Genomic DNA, 21,625 nt, shown 5'->3' on the forward strand with positions numbered 1-21,625 from the left:
TAAAGCCATAATCATACATTAAAGCGTAGAAAACACATCCAAGAAGGCAAAAAAACATTTGGCAATAAAATATCATGAAAAGGTACAAAACCGTATTCATAAACGCACTTTATAAAGGACGGGATTGTGCGAAGGGCAGGAACACGAAGTGCAGAACACCGAGGGGATGAAAGACGCCGTCGTGACAGTCACCTGCAAAATAATGACATATGGCACACAAAGCAACAGCCAGGACAGAGGTGGCACCGCCCGGCGCTGGCATCACTGCGGTGCCCCAACACCATCATATGTAGTGGCCTGATTTCTGATACAGAGCTCCAAATCCCCAGCTTAGAGGAAGAACAATGCACGTTAATACTTGCAGCCTCCACTAGGGGGAGATAAAATGCTCAGGCTGGTTTTAGGCTCCCCCTAGTGGAGGTCAATCACTACTACTCCAGTGTCTGCAAGACTGGTGGCCGCGCACAGCAGTAGTGCCCCGGCATTACAGGGGGACACAGCACCCCTATTTATTTGGTTGTTGTGGTCCCACCAATCACAGATCAGTAGACAGGCGAGAAGTGCGAGGCACAGGCCAATCCTTAAACATTGGAGAAAAAAAAAAACAAAACATGGCTGCTTCCTTCCAGAAACAGCGCCACACCTGTCCACAGTTTGTGAGCAGTATTGCAGCTCAGCCCTATTGAAATAAATGGAGCTGACCTGCAATACCACAGCCAACCTGTGGACAGATGTGGGGCTGTTTCATGAAGGAAGTGGCCATGTTTTTCTGATGAAAATGATTCACTATGGGAACGGAAGGCATTTCTCCCCTTCGGAGTCGGATTTTACAAGCCGAATCTGGACTGTCACCTCCCCGGGATGTCGTCATTTATATACAGATATGTGACGGCTGTGGGTTTCTGTGCAGAGTGAGCGACGTGTATAAAAATATATTAATAAAAGAACATAAAAAACAACCACCGTAAGGGATAAAAGCGAGATAGGGGGGTGCGGTACAGATTCCGGAGCGCAGGAGTCGAACTTTGTGCCAATATTCCAGAGTGAAAAACCAGATCGGCCACAAAGTCACCCGAAAAAAATTCCCAAAAAGTTCCTCCTGGGTGTCAGAGGAGCTACGGATGGCGGTCGGGTCTCGTCCAGCCGTATATAGAGGAGCTCGGAGGAATGTGGAGGATAAGGACAGAAGCGTCGTACAGGGGATTCCCTCAATCACTTTGTGCACCACCTCGCCCCCGACACGCCACACCGATCACACAGGAGAGCGCTGCTCTGCCTACCGGAGGCACCAGCTGTCGCCCCCATGTGGTGGTGTATTTGGCGCACACCCTGGTGCTACAAGCTGCATTGGAGATGCCGGCTCCAACGTGTCACGTACGGACGCAGGAGGGGCAGTGACGCGGTGGAGGGGCCGGGCAGCGCTCGGCTGGCAGTGGTGGGAGTGTCGCAGCGAGAGCATTCGGATTTAGTGAATGTCCCCGAACAGCTCCTTCTGGCGGTCGAGCAGGAACTTGGTGAAGGTGTTGATGGGATTTATGGCTTTCAGGGTCATTGCCACGTCCTTTGCCCAGAGGAGGTTGGGGCCGAACACCACGGCCAGGTTGGCATTTGTCATCTTATTCTGGTCGCTCCGGGCGGATACCTGAAGAAGAGTCAGAGACCATCGGTGAGGAAGAGAATAGACTATTGCACCCGGCACATTGCTGAGGAGCCGCCATCTTACCTCAACTAGAAAAGCGAGGAGGAAGCGCAGAACTTCATAATTCTCTTCAGGCAAAGTCTTCAGAGTCTCTCGAGTGGATTCCACCCGCGTCTCCGGCTCTAAATCTGCAAGAGATCCGTATGGGAAGAATGAAAGCCGGACTGCAGAACGGACGGTCGACTGGAGAAATCACCAAAGATGATGCTGGTGTGGCCATTAGAGACCCTCCACTCAGACTCAGGGGGGCCACCCTCTCCGCCGGTCTATGGCTGCCGCCCGATAGGCGATCACCAGCCTTAGTGGTGATGCTGAGGGTCGGAGCGTCGCACCTTCTGTATAACAGTTTAATAAAATCATTGCGGCTGATTGCTGGGAATATCCATCCGCAGCAGCCAACGCATCGCAGTGATCTCCCCGGCATGGCAGCAGGGAGCGGGGCGGCGGCCGGGAAACGAGGCGGCGGCCGGGAAACGAGGCGGCCAGATTCTTATCTCTTTACTACATGGCCTTGAAAATGAAGGTCACAGATATATGATGGGATTTATCTGCCGGTTGTTTTGGATCATCTTTAATCAGAGGGCAAGAGTGACTTGTATAAAAGTGATGGCATGCTGCTTCACGACTGGCAGAGATCGGATCCCCATATTCCTAAAGCAATGAATGTACCTGCTGAGCAGCGCTCCTACTCACTGAGCCATGCAGGGAACAGCAGCCGATGCATGTGAATAGCGAGCAACAGAGACAACTCTGTGCAGAGATAAAAGGCCGCAGTGCTCGTCCATCTATGATCAGAGGGGTCTGACCTTTGGGACCCTGGTCTAGATTCTGGGCTACATCTTCATGTTTTTCCCTACACAGTGGTCTTTAGCCGCCCGTCTGTGCAGGGGGAAACCTCGGTGCAGCCCCTAAGTGTGCGGTGCATGTTTTCTGCACAGTCGCTGTACAGGAAAATACTCAAATGAAAGCAGCGCCTTCACTTTTTCGCCCCTGCACAGCAGCACTCTGAAACGCGTTTTGCAGCACAGCCTCATTCAAGTGCATGTGTTCGGCTATAGACCCCTGTGAACCGAGGAGGCCGGGAAAGCTCAGCAGTAAGTGATACCGGCCCGATCTACTTTATGAGATGGGATGACAAGAGTCACAGGACACCAGGAATAAAGGAAATCAACATGAAAGATTCGGGTGCAGCAACCAATCAGGTCTCGGCTTCTCTCCTCCATCTTTTCGCCATCGTCGGCTGTGATCTGATTGGTTGCGCCACAATCTTCACTTACTGGAGAATCCGACCACGTAGTTGTACAAGTTGAAGGTCAGCAGCGGGTCGGGGAGCTCCCGGAGGAAGGTCTTCAGGATGACCGCGGTCAGGTGGACGTCGTCGTACTGCTGGAAGTCCACGGGCGATCCTGGACAGAGAACGGACGCCATCATTAGTGCAGACCACGGTGCAATCTGTCACTTATCAGTGATTTATGACCAGAGGCTGTGAGACTACTACTCTCAGCATCCCATGACAGCGTCCGGCCTTCCTATTTCACACTGCATAAGATTTCACGCAGTTTTTTTGGGTGAAAGGACACAAAAAAAAGGTGGAACAATGAAGAAATGATTTGTGAGGGCGACATTGACAGATTTACACCATCCACGAATAATCAGTGAATATGGGGGTGGGGGTTGTTAGGGCCTTATCTGCGAGCTGGAGGACCCAATGTCCGTATAGATAATGGTGTAATACCTCATTTCCCCTGCGGTGGCGCTGCACAGACACTGAACACCCACGACCAGGTTCCTCAGTGGATCACAGCTGATCGCTCCGATCTCTTTAGAGCAGCTTCAATACTCACCAACATTATACTTCTGCTGAACTTCTCGCACCACCTGAGTGCTGGCCGACCTCCGGAATATGCCCTCCGTGCTCAACGCTGCAAGATCAAAGAGGTCACAGGTCAAGATCCTGCACAAGTCAGCGCGACCATACATGCTGCAGAGGCGCCATACTGCATGTGTGTGTACACAGGCCAAGAAGTCGTTACTGATGAGGAAGACGAGGTCCGAGCTGTCGGCACTGGACGGACAGTAACAGATTGTTTAGGGTATATAGGCGGTCATCGTTCTCGGCAGCGCAAGTCCTGTTTACACCAGACAATGTGCTGCTGAGAACCATGATCTTTTGTGAAGCACAGTTCACTGAAGAACAAACGTTTTCCTCATTCACTATAATCTTGTAGTCTCCCCCGACTGCCGCAGACCCTGTGAAACGGCCGCACATAGGAATGATCCTGGTAATCATGGAGTGTAAATGGACCTTAATAGAACTCGGCTAAACTGCTGCGACATCGCCGTGCGCATCATCCCCGCACTGCGACGTCGCCGTGCGCATCATCCCCGCACTGCGACGTCGCCGTGCGCATCATCCCCGCACTGCGACGTCGCCGTGCGCATCATCCCCGCACTGCGACGTCGCCGTGCGCATCATCCCCGCACTGCGACGTCGCCGTGCGCATCATCCCCGCACTGCGACGTCGCCGTGTGCATTATCCCATTATGTTATTGCTTGTCAGTATGAGGACATCATGCGATATTCCCGACACTAACCGTTCATCCTCAGATAGGCCACGGTCTCTTGCACGACTTGGGGAATCTTCCGGTCGCTGTCGGAGCGTTTGTCTTTGAGTCTGCAGATAACACAAAGCGATTGTTTCGTTGCTTCTAAGAGGAAAAGCAAATAAAAGCGAACGCTGAAATACTCACTGCTGGAGGGAGACCCCGAACTGCTGGTTTGGCAGCGGAGGCCGTGGTGGGGTCGTCTTCTGGCCGGGCGGCGCAGTCTTTATCGTGGAGCGGATGAGCTCATCGTATCTATGGAGAAGAGGTCAGGTATTATAGGGCAGGAGCTCGCATGAAAGGGACGGCCTGAAAAAGTTTTAATTAGAACATTCCTCGCTACGGGCGAGCCGGCCTCACGCGGCGAGCCCCTCGCTACGGGCGAGCCGGCCGTGTAGAAATCCAAAGTGCCAGAGCTGAGAAACCAACATGCAAATTAGCCTGCCAGTGTATTGGGGATGGAAGGGGGGGGGGTCCATGAACTCAGTGTTTAGACACGCCTCCAATGCGCTTCCAGGCTAATTTGCATGTGGGATTACAAGAGCATCATCACTGTTACTGTAGTTCTAGGGCAGATACTGCCATAAAATCATCCCGATCAGTTCCCTTTAATTATTCTGTAGAATCATCACATACATTAAAGGGGTTATCAAAAAACATGGCTGCCTTCTTTCAAACACAGCGCCACCCCATTGCTTACAGGGTGTGTTTGGTATTGCAATTCTGCACCAATCACTTCAACAAAGTTGAGCTGCAATACCAGACACAACCTGTAGATAGGGTGGCGCTGCTTCTGGGGGCTAACCATGTATTTGTAAAGCCTTGTTTTATGAGGATTACTTGAGGACTTGTTTCGGGATCCCCAGCTGATCCAGCTTCACAATCTCCTCCAATTCGCTCAGATAATTTGCGTAGAAAATCTTCCGACCAAACTTGAAGCTGAAAAAATAAATAAATCAATTAATCACCGGATCGTCACTATCATTATCGATTTAACACAAAACTGCATTCATTTATCGGTCAGTAAAAACATCATCACTTAACCCCTTCCTGGCTCGCATTTTTTTTGCTTTCCCCCCCCCTTTCCACCATCCCAGACCCATCATTATTTTTATATCGAGACAGGGGCTTAAGGTTTATTGTTTTCAATTATTACAGTTAAAGTAAAACTACATTTACTTATTTTTCTGTATTAAATTTAAAAAAAATAAACGATTTTGATTCATTTTGTGAGATTTTGAGCGGCTTTTAAACGTCCATGATGGGGGCTTCCTCCAATGGCACCTGCTGCAGGTTGGCGTCAGCTGTATACCACAGTCGGCACCGGCTCCGTACACTTGTGCCCAACATGTGACAGACACAAATGAGCATTTTGCTCGTTTATATGACTAGGAAATGGGTGATTTAATCCCCATTTAGAGGGGTTAAGGGGTTCGTCCTGCTCTTATCACTTCCATATTGTGAAGCGAGCGTGGTAGGTGACATCAGGTCTACACATGGCGGATGGGACACAAGAGCGGCGGGTATTGTCACCTCTACTGGCAGGTGTCAGCAGACATTGCATCACTTGCTCCATTCACCTCACTATATGGAGGGGATAGGAGCAGGACGGACCCCTTCATACACATCAGTGGAGACGACAGCCCCCCCTCCCTGTTACCTTATTATAGGCTTGAATAGGATCAGTAAGGTCTTGATGAACATGGTGGGGTGCACAATGTACAAAGCCTTGATGTTCTTCTTGTACCTAAAAAGAAATTAGAAGACGTACAGTCACATAGGGGTTAAATCTGCACCTATAATAGTGTAAATGTGACATCACAAAAGTATCACCAGTCCGGTAAGTTCTCCGCCATATACAACAGGGAGGGGGGGGGGCCACACGGCTAAATCTGCCGCCTCCCCCCGTATCCACGACCTCAATACAATGGCAGTTATGGTCTCCCTGCACCCGCCACACGACCAGCGCCGTCACCGGCTGCGGCCCCGCCACACGACCAGCGCCGTCACCGGCTGCGGCCCCGCCACACGACCAGCGCCGTCACCGGCTGCGGCCCCGCCACACGACCAGCGCCGTCACCGGCTGCGGCCCCGTGGTGACTTCTAGATCAGGCGCTCCTTACTGATTGCCGCCCGCAGGGACCGACCTATCAAAAGGCACCTAGGATGTCTGATAAAGCCAAGGACGATGCGATCTTACAGATATTTCCCTGGTCTGATCAAAACCCAGGACACCAAAAAGCAAATGGTCACTGCCAATTACAGAGCGATAACGCCATCCGCATCCTGTGTGGCATCGGGGTCACGTTCAGACTGTGGGGTTTCCAGAGACGCTGAATTGTATCACATAGATGGAGATTATTGTATGTTTAAAAAAGTGGGTAAAGTGGCGTCGGGGGGACAGTGATAGACGGCGCACGCTCTTCTGGAATACTTTCCCTCCTGCAGACGTCAGCAGGATATATACAGATCGCGCAGAGCCGCGGTCGTGTTCCCTGCTGAGCTTCCTCCATGGACACGATAAAGATCAAAGGCAGAAACTACTGGCAGCGATCTCCGCTATCCAGCCTGAGCGCAGCAGCATCCCCCCCAGCCCATCTGTTTAGGGGTCTCGTGCAGAATATCCATAGACATCGCTCTGCTGATAGATTAGCACGGAGGCAGCCCCCCACCCCCGGATAAGACTCAGGGAGGGTGGGAGCAGCACATTCAGTGCTCTATGTACGGAGCAGTGGAGAGCGAGCGTAGCCACAAGAGATGAGCGAGCTGATTCCCAGGACCCTGTGGCCGCCGGACAGGGACCCTGCGAGCCTCCTCCTACCTGCTGTACCCCACGTGCCACTTCTGAGTTGTCGGCTCGATGCATCACGCTGGGTCTGGGACGCCAGTATTTAGGAGGAGGGTCGCAGAGCTCGGAGTACAGACGTGGGCGCAGCAGAAATACTTATCTCTACGGACCACCTCTCCAATCATCGTCTCAGTGAGCCGTGGTCATACGTGCCCATTACTGCCCCTATAAACCCACAGAAGTGAATGAAGCCGTGCACGCCAGCCATGCAGGATCGGTGGGCGTCCACCAATCATACATTTATCCGTTTCTCTTTGCAGTCACCAGTTTACAGCGAGGTGCGCGCTCCTTTACTTCATGAATCAGTGTTTGCCTATAAAATGGCGACGGATAAGCCAGTAAATCCTCCCACCATGGACCTAACGATGCACGGGTGTCACCTCGGGTGGCGACATGACGCAGGCACTCACTTGCGGTCGAACTCTCGATAGGCGTCTCTCAGCCATCCCAGAGACGGCTTGTTGTCGCTGGTCAGGCCGTGGTGTAGGTAAACCAGCGTGTAATCGCTCTCCACGTACTGGTCCAGCGTGTGCTTCAGATACCTGCCGGAAAAACGGGGGAAAGAAGAGTCACCGCAGATGGTTTCCAAATCATAAACATCGTCACAACCTGTGAGAGCGATGGGATCCTGCATCAGAGTAGAAAAACATGGCTGCATCTTACTACCTGTCCGTGATGAGCGTCTGCTACTGCAGCACGAAAAAAAAACGAGCTGCAATACCAGACACAGACAGTAGTGGCGCCGTTTCAGAAAGACTCTACGCCACTCACGGCCTCAGTATAAACAGGCAGTAGTCAGCTTGTGCATTAGCTGACAGTGGAGGGGGTGATGGACTTGAGCGCCCATTGAGCGCCCATTGGCTTCCCCATCGGATCAGTCCCACTAATATATAAGGGATCGGCACGCTGTCGATTTGCGGCACGCTGTCAGATTTGCGGCACGCTGTCGATTTGCGGCACGCTCCTTTCCACCATGTCACATGACTGATTTCGTGGAAACGTGCCATGATGAACCTTTCTATAAAAGTTAGAATTTGGATTTGTCTGGAGCCAAAACACAGAAGGGGGTAAAACACGGCTGGAAAAAGCAATAAAACGAGAAGGAATGCAGACGGCCAAGCACCAAATATGGAGAGAGGAGGAGAGCATCGGACGGCCCGGCCGCCTCCTGGCCTGAAATAAGGGGGCTGATTAATGGCGCAGGCAGTGGAGGGGGGATCCACAGACCACACAACACGCCGGGTTTACGACAGACACTTACTGCAGGAGTTTGACGTGGTCGAGCTGGTGACACGGGGGCAGGCGGCAGGCGCTGAACACAACAATCTTGCGTCCAAACTTGTCATCGCCTGTGAAGGAAAAGGCAAGACGTGAAACAAATGTAAAAAAATATATATAAAACATCCTAAATATATCGACAACTGCTGAGAAAAGGAGGCCCCCAACGCTCATCCTTTATTATACAGGAGGGACCACGTCAGGAGAGATCCGCGCACATTTAGGGCAATTGAGGCGGCTCGGACACATCCGCAGAGAGATGGCCGCAGACCCGGGTTGTGCTGCAGAGTTCTCCTTTTGCAGATTGGTAAGTGAACGGCAACTGCAAAAAGCGATGGTGTGGATTCACCACTGTGGAAATTCTGCAGCAGAAATGTCCCGTGTGGACCCCAATCACTTCATGTGGCCGTCGCTGGCTGCTCCCCTTCCTGATGCAAAGGCGAGCGGAGCCGGAGAAACCCTTTATATAGGCTGATTTATGAGACAGTAAATCTATTCTGTGTCAGGTGATAATTGTGGCACAATCTCGGCCTCCTATGGAGGAACAAATAATGGGGGTCACAGTCCAGGAAAGTGAACGATGTAGATGAGAATAATCCAGAAAACGTATAAAGAAGTGGTCGGCTGGTGAGCGATAGGAGCGAACAACGCCGACCTCCATGGTGTGAGCATCATTCGAAGGTCTAAAGCCGAGGTCGGCGCCCTGTGTCACCCATACTACAGAGGGTAAAGCCAAAGTGTGGTGGTGCACGGTGGCATGGGCCACATGCTCACGGGGTCGCCACCTTCTGGCCATTGGCTGCAGGGACGCTGGCAACCTGTCATTTACACAATGACTACCTGCAAACTTCTACATTTTATACCCTGGGTATGCTCTGCCGCCCGCGTGGCCACGACCACCCTCCTCTTCTGCCGCCCCCCAGGGGCCCCGACCACTTTCTGGGGTCACTTTCCGCGTTTGGAAAAACGCGATGACGCGGAGCAGCAGTGATGGACGGGTCGTAAACGCACAAGACGCTGAATGGAGGGAAGTTTCGCAGGGACGGGCGCTATAGTTCAGCTTCTTAAAAAAACAGAGTCCTGATGAACGCTGACAGCGGAGCGCGGCCGTGGGAAAGTCTGATCAGCCGTCCCCGGAGAGCAGAGAATAAACCGCCCGCTATTAATATCACACGCGACAATGACGCAAGAGCGGCTCCTGATCACACGGGATCCCACCGGGATAACATAGGAAAGGGGGTGTTCACTATAGCGGCTCTCTGGACCTCAAACTACGGATGCATCCGCTCTACTGGGCGGTATACAGCAGATCTGTCCCATGTAGTACAGTTAGATCCAAAAATATTTGGACAGTGACCGAATCTTCGTGATTTCAGCTCTGCAGGGAGCTCTTTTGGATTTAAAATAAACACCCGAAATGCGATTGAAGTGGAGACTTTCAGGTTTAATTAAAGAGGTTGAAACGTTTAGGAATTGCAGCCATTTTCCTACAAATCCTCCTCATTTCAGGGGCTCAGTAGTAACTGGGCAAATTCACTTTCCCATAAATAAAATGTTGATATTTAACTCTTTGTAGAGAATCCTTTTTCCGCAATGACGGCCTGAAGTCTGGAGGCCATGGATGTCACCATCGCTGGTCTCCTCCGATGTAAGACCACGGACATCACCATCGCTGGGGTCCTCCAGTGTGAGGCTTTGCAGCAATGACGGCCTGAAGTCTGGAGGCCATGGACGTCACCATCGCTGGTCTCCTCCGGTGGTGAGGCCATGGACGGTCACCATCGCTGGTCTCCTCCGGTGGTGAGGCCATGGAAGGTCACCATCGCTGGTCTCCTCCGGTGGTGAGGCCATGGAAGGTCACCATCGCTGGTCTCCTCCGGTGGTGAGGCCATGGAAGGTCACCATCGCTGGTCTCCTCCGGTGGTGAGGCCATGGACGGTCACCATCGCTGGTCTCCTCCGGTGGTGAGGCCATGGACGGTCACCATCGCTGGTCTCCTCCGGTGGGGAGGCCATGGACGGTCACCATCGCTGGTCTCCTCCGGTGTGAGGTTTTGCCTCCTTTTCTACAGCGACTTCAGTTCTCGCTTGTTTGTGGCTCTTTCTGCCCTCAGTTTTGTCTTCAGTCTGTGAAATGCGGCTCGATGGGCTGAGATCTGGTGAGGACTTGGCCATTGCAGAATATTCCACGTCTTTGCTTTCACAGGATGTTTGGGGTCATTGTCCATCTTTACTGCATTTGGTTGAATCTGAGTAGAAAGTCTCGCCCTGTACACACAGGATTCATCCAGCTTCTTCTGTCTTCAGACTCATCATCAATAACCACTACTGACCCAGCGGCATTGGTAGCCATGCATGCCGGCGCCATCGCCTCCACAGGATGTGCTGAGGATCAGGAGCCGCTCCAAGCCTTCTCCAGACTTTTTTCTTCTTCTAATCATTCTGGTGCAGGTTGATCTTAGTTTTGCTTTTCCAGAACTGGGTGGCTTTTTTTATGTTTTTGGCAAAGTTTAATCTGTCCTTTCTATTTTCAGGCTGATTAATGGTTTGTACCTTGTGGTGAGGTGACCCCTCGGTATTTGCGCTCATGATGGCTTCTCTTTATGGTGGACTTAGATACGGAGACCCCGACTTCCTGGAGAGTCTTCACTTGGGGAATAATGTGAAGGGTATTTCTTCAATACAGGAAGATTTCTGCTATCATCCACCACTGGAGTCTTCCGGGGATGTCCAGACCTTTCTGAGTCCTCTGCTCACCAGTGTGCTCTCTTTTGCGGAATGTCCAAAGCTGTTGATTTGGCCGCTCCTAATATTTCTGCTCTTTCTGATGGATTTCTTCTTCTGTTTTCAGGCTGATGATGGTCTTTTGCTCTTCCATGGAGAGCTCCATTGACCGCATGTTGTGGGTTCACAGCAACAGCTTCCAAATGCAAATGCTACACCTGGAATCAGCTCCAGACCTTTTACCTGCTTAATTGATAATAGATTAATGAGGGATAAACCCATGCCGCCCATTTAAGAGCTTCTGAAATAATTGTCCAAATACTTTTGGCCCCTTGAAAAAGAGGCAGTTACTTATTAAAGAGCTGTAATTCCTAAACCCTTCCCCCAATTAGGATGTGAATCCCTCAGAGTAAAGCTGAGAGTCGGCACTTTAAGCACAGATTGATTATAGAACTGGATCATCAATGTGTTTTGGCATTTTAGCTGTTTACCAAAACTTCTGTCACGGCCAAATATTTCTGGACCTCACTATATAATCGAATGACAAATGAACGTACAGACGAGGCTTCAGAACTGTTGCTCCATCAGACACGGTGGTGAATGTTCTGTGCGGAGATAATCATCAACTAGAAAACAGGGAGGGAGGAGCGAGAGTTTGCTTCTCTAACATCAGGATCCTCATGAGAAGAGCTGGAGGAATCCTGGGCTCTGCGGCCGGAGCAAACATGACGTGCCATGCAAACTATGCCAGAAATGTTCTGCAGAGCAAGATAAGACAGAGAGTCTGAGAGCTGCTGCACATGATCCGCCGCCGCCTGAGGACACGGGGGCCCGAGCTGGGGGGTCCTGACATCCGCTCTGCAGGACAAGAACCGGACCCGTCTGCTTCCCATTTTTATCATTTTACCAAATAAACAGCGCCACTCCAATCCTCAGGTTGTGCCAGGTATTGTGACAATATTGGACCCAGCCCAATAACAAGTCACCTATTCTATCCATCTGAAGCTCAGTGCACACGGAGGTTTTTGAAGTTGTTTTTTTCCCCCCACTAAGGTTTTGAAAAACTCTTGGTGAAAAATAAGAACGTGCCGGTCAGTTCTTTGAAGCGGCTCCTGATGGAAAATGCTGCAAACGCTGCACTGTCCAATCAGAAAGCTGCAAAAACTTCAAGAAGTTAAAAAAAAAAACTCTTCCAAAACAAGCAGCAAAACCTGAAACAGTTTCCATTAGAAAACGGTGAGATTTTTTTTTAAAAGCACAAGGAACAAGGTCCAACAGCCTCTTCCACCTCAGACCTCAAAGATCATCCACTCCATTCTCATTATGGTTAAGTGGACTTGCCGGCACTCATCTACAGGATCCGGTCTGCTGAACGCCTTGGAGCCGTCCCCCTGCGTGTTCTGCTCGCTGCACAGACCTGACAGTGGAATAACGCCATGGAAAACGGCGCGGGCAGAGGACGGCGGGGGGACACGGCGCGGGCAGAGGACGGCGGGGGGACACTGTCTTACAGAAATCAGGAATTCTAGATGGCTTCTTGTGCATAAAGAGGGAAGACAAGAGGTGGAGAATACGCAGTCATGGTGTGGACATAAAGGTAATGGTTATGGACCAAAATTCCCAGAAGAACGCTTCGGGCACCACGACAATAACTCATTTCTGGATGCCATCCTCCAAATTGGTAGGTATGGCATTACATTTCCCCCCGGAAGGCTGCAGCAATGCCGAGCTGTGCAACGACTCAATATTCCACAGCTTCATCCTATATTTTAGCTTTATGGATATGGGTTATTCTTACAGATGACTCGGAGCTGACGCAATGCGCTATGCCCTGAACTCCCCACGTTCACCATAATTAGCCCCGTATTCAGCTGACAGCCCCGAGAAAGTGAGGGGGCAACAGGCTGGGGCTACACAGTGAATTCATCTGCAACTGCAAGCCCCAAACCTGCAGGATTTTTCGGGACCTGTGTGGTGATGGCCAAAGTTAGCATTACCCCGGTGTAACGACAGCTATACACAGAGGAGGGCTGTAATACTGCAGATACGCTGTGTGTAACTTGCTCTTACAGATCCGCATCTACTGACTGACAATCACTAGATGCGATGTCACAGAACGACCGTCAGGTCGCCCAAACTCAGAGGTGAAATTGGGAGGTTAACGCTGTTGCGGTCAGAAATACATTTCAAATGACGAGAAGACACAAAATCGGCGCTGCCCACTGTCTACCCGTTATCAAAGCAAACCGCAACCCAAGTGTGAATAGGGCAGAATCAAGGACGTAACCCTGTCGTGGACTCGCCCCATATGTCCTCCTCTGTGCGGCTCCTTACCTGCCACCTCCACAATCTGGTGTCGGGCAATGTCGTAGTAAGGGTCATCCCAGCGCAGGTGAGTGAGGGGGTCCGGGGAGACTTTGGAGTCTTCTGCAATGGAGAAAAAAAAAAGTTTTTATTTATAAAGTCCCAGAACCCCCCCAGCACATGGTCAGTGTTACACCCCCACAGGAAGGGATCGGGGGAGGGAGCAAACCACCCAAAAAGCTGAGACGCACCAGCCAATTCCTACATGCAATGTGCCCGAGCCCCTGGAGTCACCGGAGCAGAAAACCCCCAGACTGTTCTTCACCTGCAGCTGTTAGGACATGCTGGGAGTTGTAGTCTTGCAAGGACTGGAGACCACTGCTCTACAGAATAGTATAAAAGTAGGTGATAATTGTGATATACATAATATAGGGGTCAGGACCCTGCAGAAATCGCTGTATACGACCCCAAAGAACAGCACAAAGCTGGGGCTGTTCCTGTGCAGATGTGTGTAATGAGGGGCACGGGGTCACACGGGGGCATTTGTGCCGCTACAGAAATAACTTTCATGGTCTCTTATAACTGTATGAACAGAGTCTTGTTGGCACATTACGTCCCCCCCAAAGCTGCTGCAGAGAAGGGGCGGCTGCTCCATAGTCCTGCAATGGAGACCGAGCGGACTCATCCAGCAGATCTATTAGTTACATGGGACTGCTGGAGAGAACCCGTCACCCCCAGTGATCACTAAGCAGTGTTCTGCACCATACGCAGCTTATTTCAGGCCGTGCAGGAGCAGTTTCCACCCGATCAGGGGGAGCGTCGGGTCTCGGATTCCACCAATCTCCTATTGACGACCTATCATTACAGATGGGTCATTTATTGTTAGGTCCTGGAGAGCCCCTTTAATGACGAGGACCCTTCTAACAAGTAAGGATTGTCCGCAGCGGTGCTGGCCATCACCTGACTTGGGGAAGTCCTGCACGTCGTCAGAAGGCCAGTTCTTGTCATCCAGGGACGCCAGCTTCAGCTGATCCAGGGACTGAGTGGTTTCATCTCTCTCCAAGTCGTCCTGCAGATCTGACAAAGCTTCTGAAGTCATCACGTGCTCTGCAAAAACCAACGGAGCGGAGCATTAAGAAACGCTGCCAAATTACTGTCATCAATACCCCCATCAGCACCGCCAGACACGCTGGGAGTTGTAGTGACACAACTGTTGCACTACATGAACAACCTGTCGCGGGGGGGAGGATAACGGGCATCATTACATCTCCCAAAGGCATTGACACCCAGCTCTTCCAGGCTCCTGGTTATGCATCAGTACATCTGAGAGAACTGAGGGATCAGATTACAGCCTACTATGAGAGGAGGAGACATGGGGAAAAACGGGAGGCAAAGAGAAACACACAGAACCGTGCTGCTGCTTTCTAGGAAGTGTTTTATTACATCCCTGAGCTGGATTCACAGCTATATTGCTTAGTACTGCTCTATGAAGTCTGCCATGCTGCTGCTTTCTAATAAGTAGTTACCGGAACCCCCTTAGCTGGATTCACAGATACACTGCTGTATAATACCCTCCATGGGGCTTCTGCTTTCTAGTATTTCATTTCACTCAAGAGCTGGATTTACAGATACACTGCTCAATACTTCAATGTACGGTGCTACCTGCTGCTGCTGCTTTCTATTTAGTGTTTTATCGTACTTTAGAGCTGGATTCCCAGCTACACTTCTCAGTACTGCTGTATAATGCCCTCCATGTTGCTGCCGCTTTCTGGTAAGTGTTTTATCTCACTCCAGAGCTGGATTTACATCTACACTGCTCAGTACTGCTGTATAACATCCTACATATAGGGTGTAAAGCAGACATCACATAATAGCAGCTTGTCTCCATCAACCAGCCAAGACGCAACTGACAATTAGAAATAGGATCGATGGCAAATTGTCATCTAAATCTGCAACAAAATTCTGTGGATCTTGATGTAAACTTGCAACGGGTTAAGTCTCCAGAACATGGTAAAAATGTGCAGCAGCGGTCAATTTGTCCCGCAGAACGAGGATGATAAAATCCCATCCGTGGTGTAATCATCTGCAGATCCTCCACACACAAATCTGCTACTAATTTAGGTTATGAAGAGACGATCGGCAGCGTAATAAAAGAACAGGGGGGGGGGGTCGCATCACAAGGAACCGACGCGCTCTGGAAATGGGTTTCAGTTGCAGATTTCAGAGTCGGCGGCGCGTCACTTCTTGGTGCAGAATTTAGCACAGATCTCAATTTTGCAGAATGAAATCTGCTGACGATCCGCATTTATCACGTGCTGATTTTGATGCAGAAAACCGTGTGCGTTTACTGGAGGGATCAGATAGGAAGATTTTCCGATTTCGGCAATGGTACGAGTGAGGTCGACGGTATTTCGGCAGTGTTTGGTGGCATCATGGCTGCAGCGAATAAGCGGCAGAATCCCGTGTGGATGAACACAGTCTGCGGGCGCCGGAGAGTGGAAAAACTCAATGTTTCCCCCTGTCTCGTCTGCTCTATGTAGTCACCTTCAATGAGGAGAGTAAGTTTGGAGTGCTGCAGCTCTGCACCATTCACCTTGATGGAGTGGGGCTGCAATACTAGACAAAACCTATAAGCAGGGGTGGCGCTGTTCTGGGAAGAAGGCAGCCATGACCTTTCTTATCCTGGACCACTGATTAATGACGCAGAACAGACAAGCTTCTCCATCACAGATCATCTCACTCACATATCGGTGGAGAACCTTTCAGCGGAGCCGCGATTTCCCTCTGGCGGCAGCAGACACGATCTAGGTCCTCGTCCTGCCATCATCTGGGCTGACGAGGGCAGAGATAGTGCTGGCATGATGCCCGGGGCTGGCGTGTATAAGGAGGAAGGTGGTGAATTAGCCGATCCTAAGACTTAATGCTGCCAGGACTTTTACCTCCGTGAGTTACTCTATAACCACGGGCGAGTGATTGTCAGTCTCCAGAGAGGAAATGGGCAGGAGAACCGAAACTTATCATAAACCGCAGCTACGAAAAAAAAAAAAAGATGTAAAACGCCGACTACTATAGATTTCCAGGAGGAAGTACAATGGGAAAGGGAATCTGTCAGCAGGCTTGTGCCATGTAATCTGACAGAAGCACAAGGTACAGACAGAGACCCTGATTCCAGCGATGTGTCACTTACTAGGCTGCTTGCTGCAGTTTTGAAAAAATCCCTGATTTCTCTACTCCTGATCTTGGAATGTTGAGCCCTGTGTAGCCCCGCCCACACCTCTAATTAGCAGCTTTCTGCCTATGCACAGTGTACACAGAGCGGCCAATCAGTGGTGTGGGCGGTGTTATTCAGAGCTCAGCATTATAGAACTGCTTCATCTGCAGCAAAGAAAACATGGATTTTATCAGAACTACAGCAAGCAGCTCAGTGCTCAGACACATTGCTGGAATCGATGGGACAGCATCGGCCTCCATGGCATCTCCGAGGTCGCTCACCAGACTGCACAATTCCTATCCTGCCCCGCTATGAATGGCAGAACCGGGCGTCCGGGGTCCTGGGCAGATCTGCCACCATCCCATAAACCCAGCTCCTCACCCCAGATGGTGGCAACACCTTGGATATTGCCAACTGGAACACTGATGCCGCACTATGGGCCAGCGGACACTATGGGCCAGCGGACACTATGGGCCAGTGGACACTATGGGCCAGCGGACACTATGGGCCAGCGGACACTGTCAAACAGAGCGCCCTGTATTATTTGGGCTGTCGGGAAATGCTGGGCGTTGTAGTGTTGTTACCAGTTGCAGCTCACAGAGCAGTGTCAGCATCAATAATGGCATCCACAGGAAATGGCCCACACCGAGTGACCAGCACTCAATCACCCATACACTGGTGCCAGTCGGATGCCAATGCCCATCTGAACATCTGTAGAGCTGGTATTCTGGTAGGACCAGTCTCCATTTGTGCAAGATAATCTACCATCAGGCTTTGTGCCATCCATGCCAGTCTCTCTGCCCACAGACACCATCATTAGAAGCAGCAAGAGGCACAGACCTGTAATGTGCAGTACCGGCACAGGGACCGATACATGGACTGGGGCGAGGGGCGAACCTGCCAAAGGGGGCACCCAGAACAATGCCAACCCTGGGACTGAGGAAAATGCCATCTAACGGGCAGCAAAAGACATTGGGCGATGCCAACCGAGAGGAGAAGAGGAGAAACACCAAGGCAGAAGCCATCGCGGGTCCATGGAGGCGACACGGAGGAAACTGAAGAAATTCTGGGCAAAAAATGAGCGAAATCAAACTATGGCTTATAGATGGTTCTCCAGGGAAAATGCCCGATACAGCGAGGGGGCAGGTACTGACAGACAGTACGCCATCGCCAACCGGGCAACACCGACCCACAGCCCCCAGGAGCCCCGGACATGGCAGGACTGGGCTGCCCAGGAGCTTTTATGTGGCAGAGGCGATGCCGCGCGCAGAGACCCCAGAGATGACACCGCGCAGAGACGACACCACAGAGACCACACCGCGCAGAGACGACACCACACAGACCCCAGAGACCACACCGCGCAGAGACGACACCACACAGACCCCAGAGATGACACCGCGCAGAGACGACACCACACAGACCCCAGAGATGACACCGCGCAGAGACTTCACCACACAGACCCCAGAGATGACACCGCGCAGAGACTTCACCACAGAGACCACACCACGCAGAGACGTCACCAGAGACCCCAGAGATGACACCGCGCAGAGACGTCACCACAGAGACCCCAGAGACCACACCACGCAGAGACGTCACCAGAGACCCCAGAGATGACACCGCGCAGAGACTTCACCACAGAGACCCCAGAGATGACACCGCGCAGAGACTTCACCACAGAGACCACACCACGCAGAGACGTCACCAGAGACCCCAGAGATGACACCGCGCAGAGACTTCACCACAGAGACCACACCACGCAGAGACGTCACCAGAGACCCCAGAGATGACACCGCGCAGAGACTTCACCACAGAGACCCCAGAGATGACACCGCGCAGAGACTTCACCACAGAGACCCCAGAGATGACACCGCACAGAGACGACACCACAGAGACCCCAGAGATGACACCGCACAGAGACTTCACCACAGAGACCCCAGAGACCAAACCGCGCAGAGACGTCACCACAGAGACCCCAGAGATGACACCGTGCAGAGACGACACCACAGAGACCACACCGCGCAGAGACGACACCACACAGACCCCAGAGATGACACCGCGCAGAGACTTCACCACAGAGACCCCACCGCGCAGAGACGTCACCACAGAGACCCCAGAGATGACACCACGTAGAGACTTCACCACAGAGACCCCAGAGACCAAACCACACAGAGACTTCACCACAGAGACCCCAGAGATGACACCGCGCAGAGACGACACCAGAGACCCCAGAGATGACACCGCACAGAGACGACACCACACGCAGAGCCCAGAGATGACACCGCGCAGAGACTTCACCACAGAGACCACACCGCGCAGAGACGTCACCACAGAGACCCCAGAGACCACACCGCGCAGAGACGTCACCATAGAGACCCCAGAGATGACACCGCGCAGAGACTTCACCACAGAACCCCAGAGACCACACCGCGCAGAGACGTCATCACAGAGACCCCAGAGATCCCAGAGATGACACCGCGCAGAGACGACACCAGAGACCACAGAGACGTCACCACAGGGACCACACCACGCAGAGACGTCACCACAGAGACCCCAGGGATGACACCGCGCAGAGACGTCACCACAGAGACCCCAGAGACGACACCGCGCAGAAACGTCACCACAGAGACCCCAGAGATCACACCACGCAGAGACTTCACCACAGAACCCCAGAGACCACACCGCGCAGAGACGTCACCACAGAGACCCCAGAGATGACACCGCGCAGAGACGACACCAGAGACCCCAGAGATGACACCGCGCAGAGACGACACCACAGAGACGTCACCAGAGACCCCAGAGATGACACCGCGCAGAGACGACACCACAGAGACCCCAGAGACCACACCACGCAGAGACGACACCACACAGACCCCAGAGATGACACCGCGCAGAGACGACACCAGAGACCCCAGAGATGACACCGCGCAGAGACGTCATCACAGAGACGACACCACAGAGACGTCACCAGAGACCCCAGAGATGACACCGCGCAGAGACGTCACCACAGAGATGACACCGCGCAGAGACGTCACCACAGAGACCCCAGAGATGACACCGCGCAGAGACGTCACCACAGAGACCCCAGAGATGACACCGCGCAGAGACTTCACCACAGAGACCCCAGAGATGACACCGCGCAGAGACTTCACCACAGAACCCCAGAGACCACACCGCGCAGAGACGTCACCACAGAGACCCCAGAGATGACACCGCGCAGAGACGACACCAGAGACCCCAGAGATGACACCGCGCAGAGACGACACCAGAGACCCCAGAGATGACACCACGCAGAGACGTCACCACAGAGACCCCAGAGACGACACCACGCAGAGACGTCACCACAGAGACCACACCACGCAGAGACGTCACGCAGAGACGTCACCAGAGACCCCAGAGATGACACCGCGCAGAGACGTCACCACAGAGACCCCAGAGATGACACCGCGCAGAGACGACACCAGAGACCCCAGAGATGACACTGCGCAGAGACTTCACCACAGAGACCCCAGAGACCACACCGCGCAGAGACGTCACCACAGAGACCCCAGAGATGACACCGCGCAGAGACGACACCAGAGACCCCAGAGACCACACCGCGCAGAGACGTCACCACAGAGACCCCAGAGATGACACCGCGCAGAGACGACACCAGAGACCCCAGAGATGACACCGCGCAGAGACGTCACCAGAGACCCCAGAGATGACACCGCGCAGAGACGTCACCACAGAGACCCCAGAGATGACACCGCGCAGAGACGTCACCAGAGACCCCAGAGATGACACCGCGCAGAGACGACACCACAGAGACCCCAGAGATGACACCGCGCAGAGACTTCACCACAGAGACCCCAGAGACCACACCGACCCCAGAGATGACACCGCGCAGAGACGTCACCAGAGACCCCAGAGATGACACCGCGCAGAGACTTCACCACAGAGACCCCAGAGACCACACCGCGCAGAGACGTCACCACAGAGACCACACCACGCAGAGACGTCACCACAGAGACCCCAGAGACCACACCACGCAGAGACGTCACCAGAGACCCCAGAGATGACACCGCGCAGAGACGACACCAGAGACCCCAGAGATGACACCGCGCAGAGACGTCACCACAGAGACCCCAGAGACGACACCGTGCAGAGACGTCACCAGAGACCCCAGAGATGACACCGCGCAGAGACGTCACCACAGAGACCCCAGAGACGACACCGTGCAGAGACGTCACCAGAGACCCCAGAGATGACACCGCGCAGAGACGTCACCACAGAGATGACACCGCGCAGAGACGTCACCACAGAGACCCCAGAGATGACACCGCGCAGAGACGTCACCACAGAGACCCCAGAGATGACACCGCGCAGAGACTTCACCACAGAGACCCCAGAGATGACACCGCGCAGAGACTTCACCACAGAACCCCAGAGACCACACCGCGCAGAGACGTCACCACAGAGACCCCAGAGATGACACCGCGCAGAGACGACACCAGAGACCCCAGAGATGACACCGCGCAGAGACGACACCAGAGACCCCAGAGATGACACCACGCAGAGACGTCACCACAGAGACCCCAGAGACGACACCACGCAGAGACGTCACCACAGAGACCACACCACGCAGAGACGTCACCAGAGACCCCAGAGATGACACCGCGCAGAGACGTCACCACAGAGACCCCAGAGATGACACCGCGCAGAGACGACACCAGAGACCCCAGAGATGACACTGCGCAGAGACTTCACCACAGAGACCCCAGAGACCACACCGCGCAGAGACGTCACCACAGAGACCCCAGAGATGACACCGCGCAGAGACGACACCAGAGACCCCAGAGACCACACCGCGCAGAGACGTCACCACAGAGACCCCAGAGATGACACCGCGCAGAGACGACACCAGAGACCCCAGAGATGACACCGCGCAGAGACGTCACCAGAGACCCCAGAGATGACAC

At 52.7% G+C, this 21,625-nt stretch overlaps 1 protein-coding gene across 2 annotated transcripts in view; it reads right to left on the reverse strand.

Moving 5' to 3' along the window:
* ARHGAP1 (Rho GTPase activating protein 1) overlaps positions 1 to 21,625 on the reverse strand; it is a 22,447-nt gene continuing 822 nt past the window's right edge. For both annotated transcript variants that reach the window (XM_073658885.1, XM_073658886.1), the window contains exons 2-13: positions 14,417 to 14,563; positions 13,487 to 13,579; positions 8,413 to 8,500; positions 7,562 to 7,693; positions 5,964 to 6,050; positions 5,144 to 5,242; positions 4,451 to 4,558; positions 4,295 to 4,374; positions 3,544 to 3,621; positions 2,977 to 3,105; positions 1,724 to 1,827; positions 1 to 1,642 (exon numbers count right to left, since the gene is read on the reverse strand). In XM_073658885.1, coding sequence (XP_073514986.1) covers positions 1,466 to 1,642; positions 1,724 to 1,827; positions 2,977 to 3,105; positions 3,544 to 3,621; positions 4,295 to 4,374; positions 4,451 to 4,558; positions 5,144 to 5,242; positions 5,964 to 6,050; positions 7,562 to 7,693; positions 8,413 to 8,500; positions 13,487 to 13,579; positions 14,417 to 14,555 — 1,314 coding nt within the window. In that variant the 5' untranslated portion in view covers positions 14,556 to 14,563 and the 3' untranslated portion in view covers positions 1 to 1,465. The remainder of the gene's footprint in view (positions 1,643 to 1,723; positions 1,828 to 2,976; positions 3,106 to 3,543; positions 3,622 to 4,294; positions 4,375 to 4,450; positions 4,559 to 5,143; positions 5,243 to 5,963; positions 6,051 to 7,561; positions 7,694 to 8,412; positions 8,501 to 13,486; positions 13,580 to 14,416; positions 14,564 to 21,625) is intronic.

The sequence above is a fragment of the Phyllobates terribilis genome, unplaced genomic scaffold, assembly GCF_046119375.1.
Source record: "Phyllobates terribilis strain yellow unplaced genomic scaffold, ASM4611937v1 Scaffold_13__5_contigs__length_258822181, whole genome shotgun sequence".
NCBI classification, from domain to species: Eukaryota; Metazoa; Chordata; class Amphibia; order Anura; family Dendrobatidae; genus Phyllobates; species Phyllobates terribilis.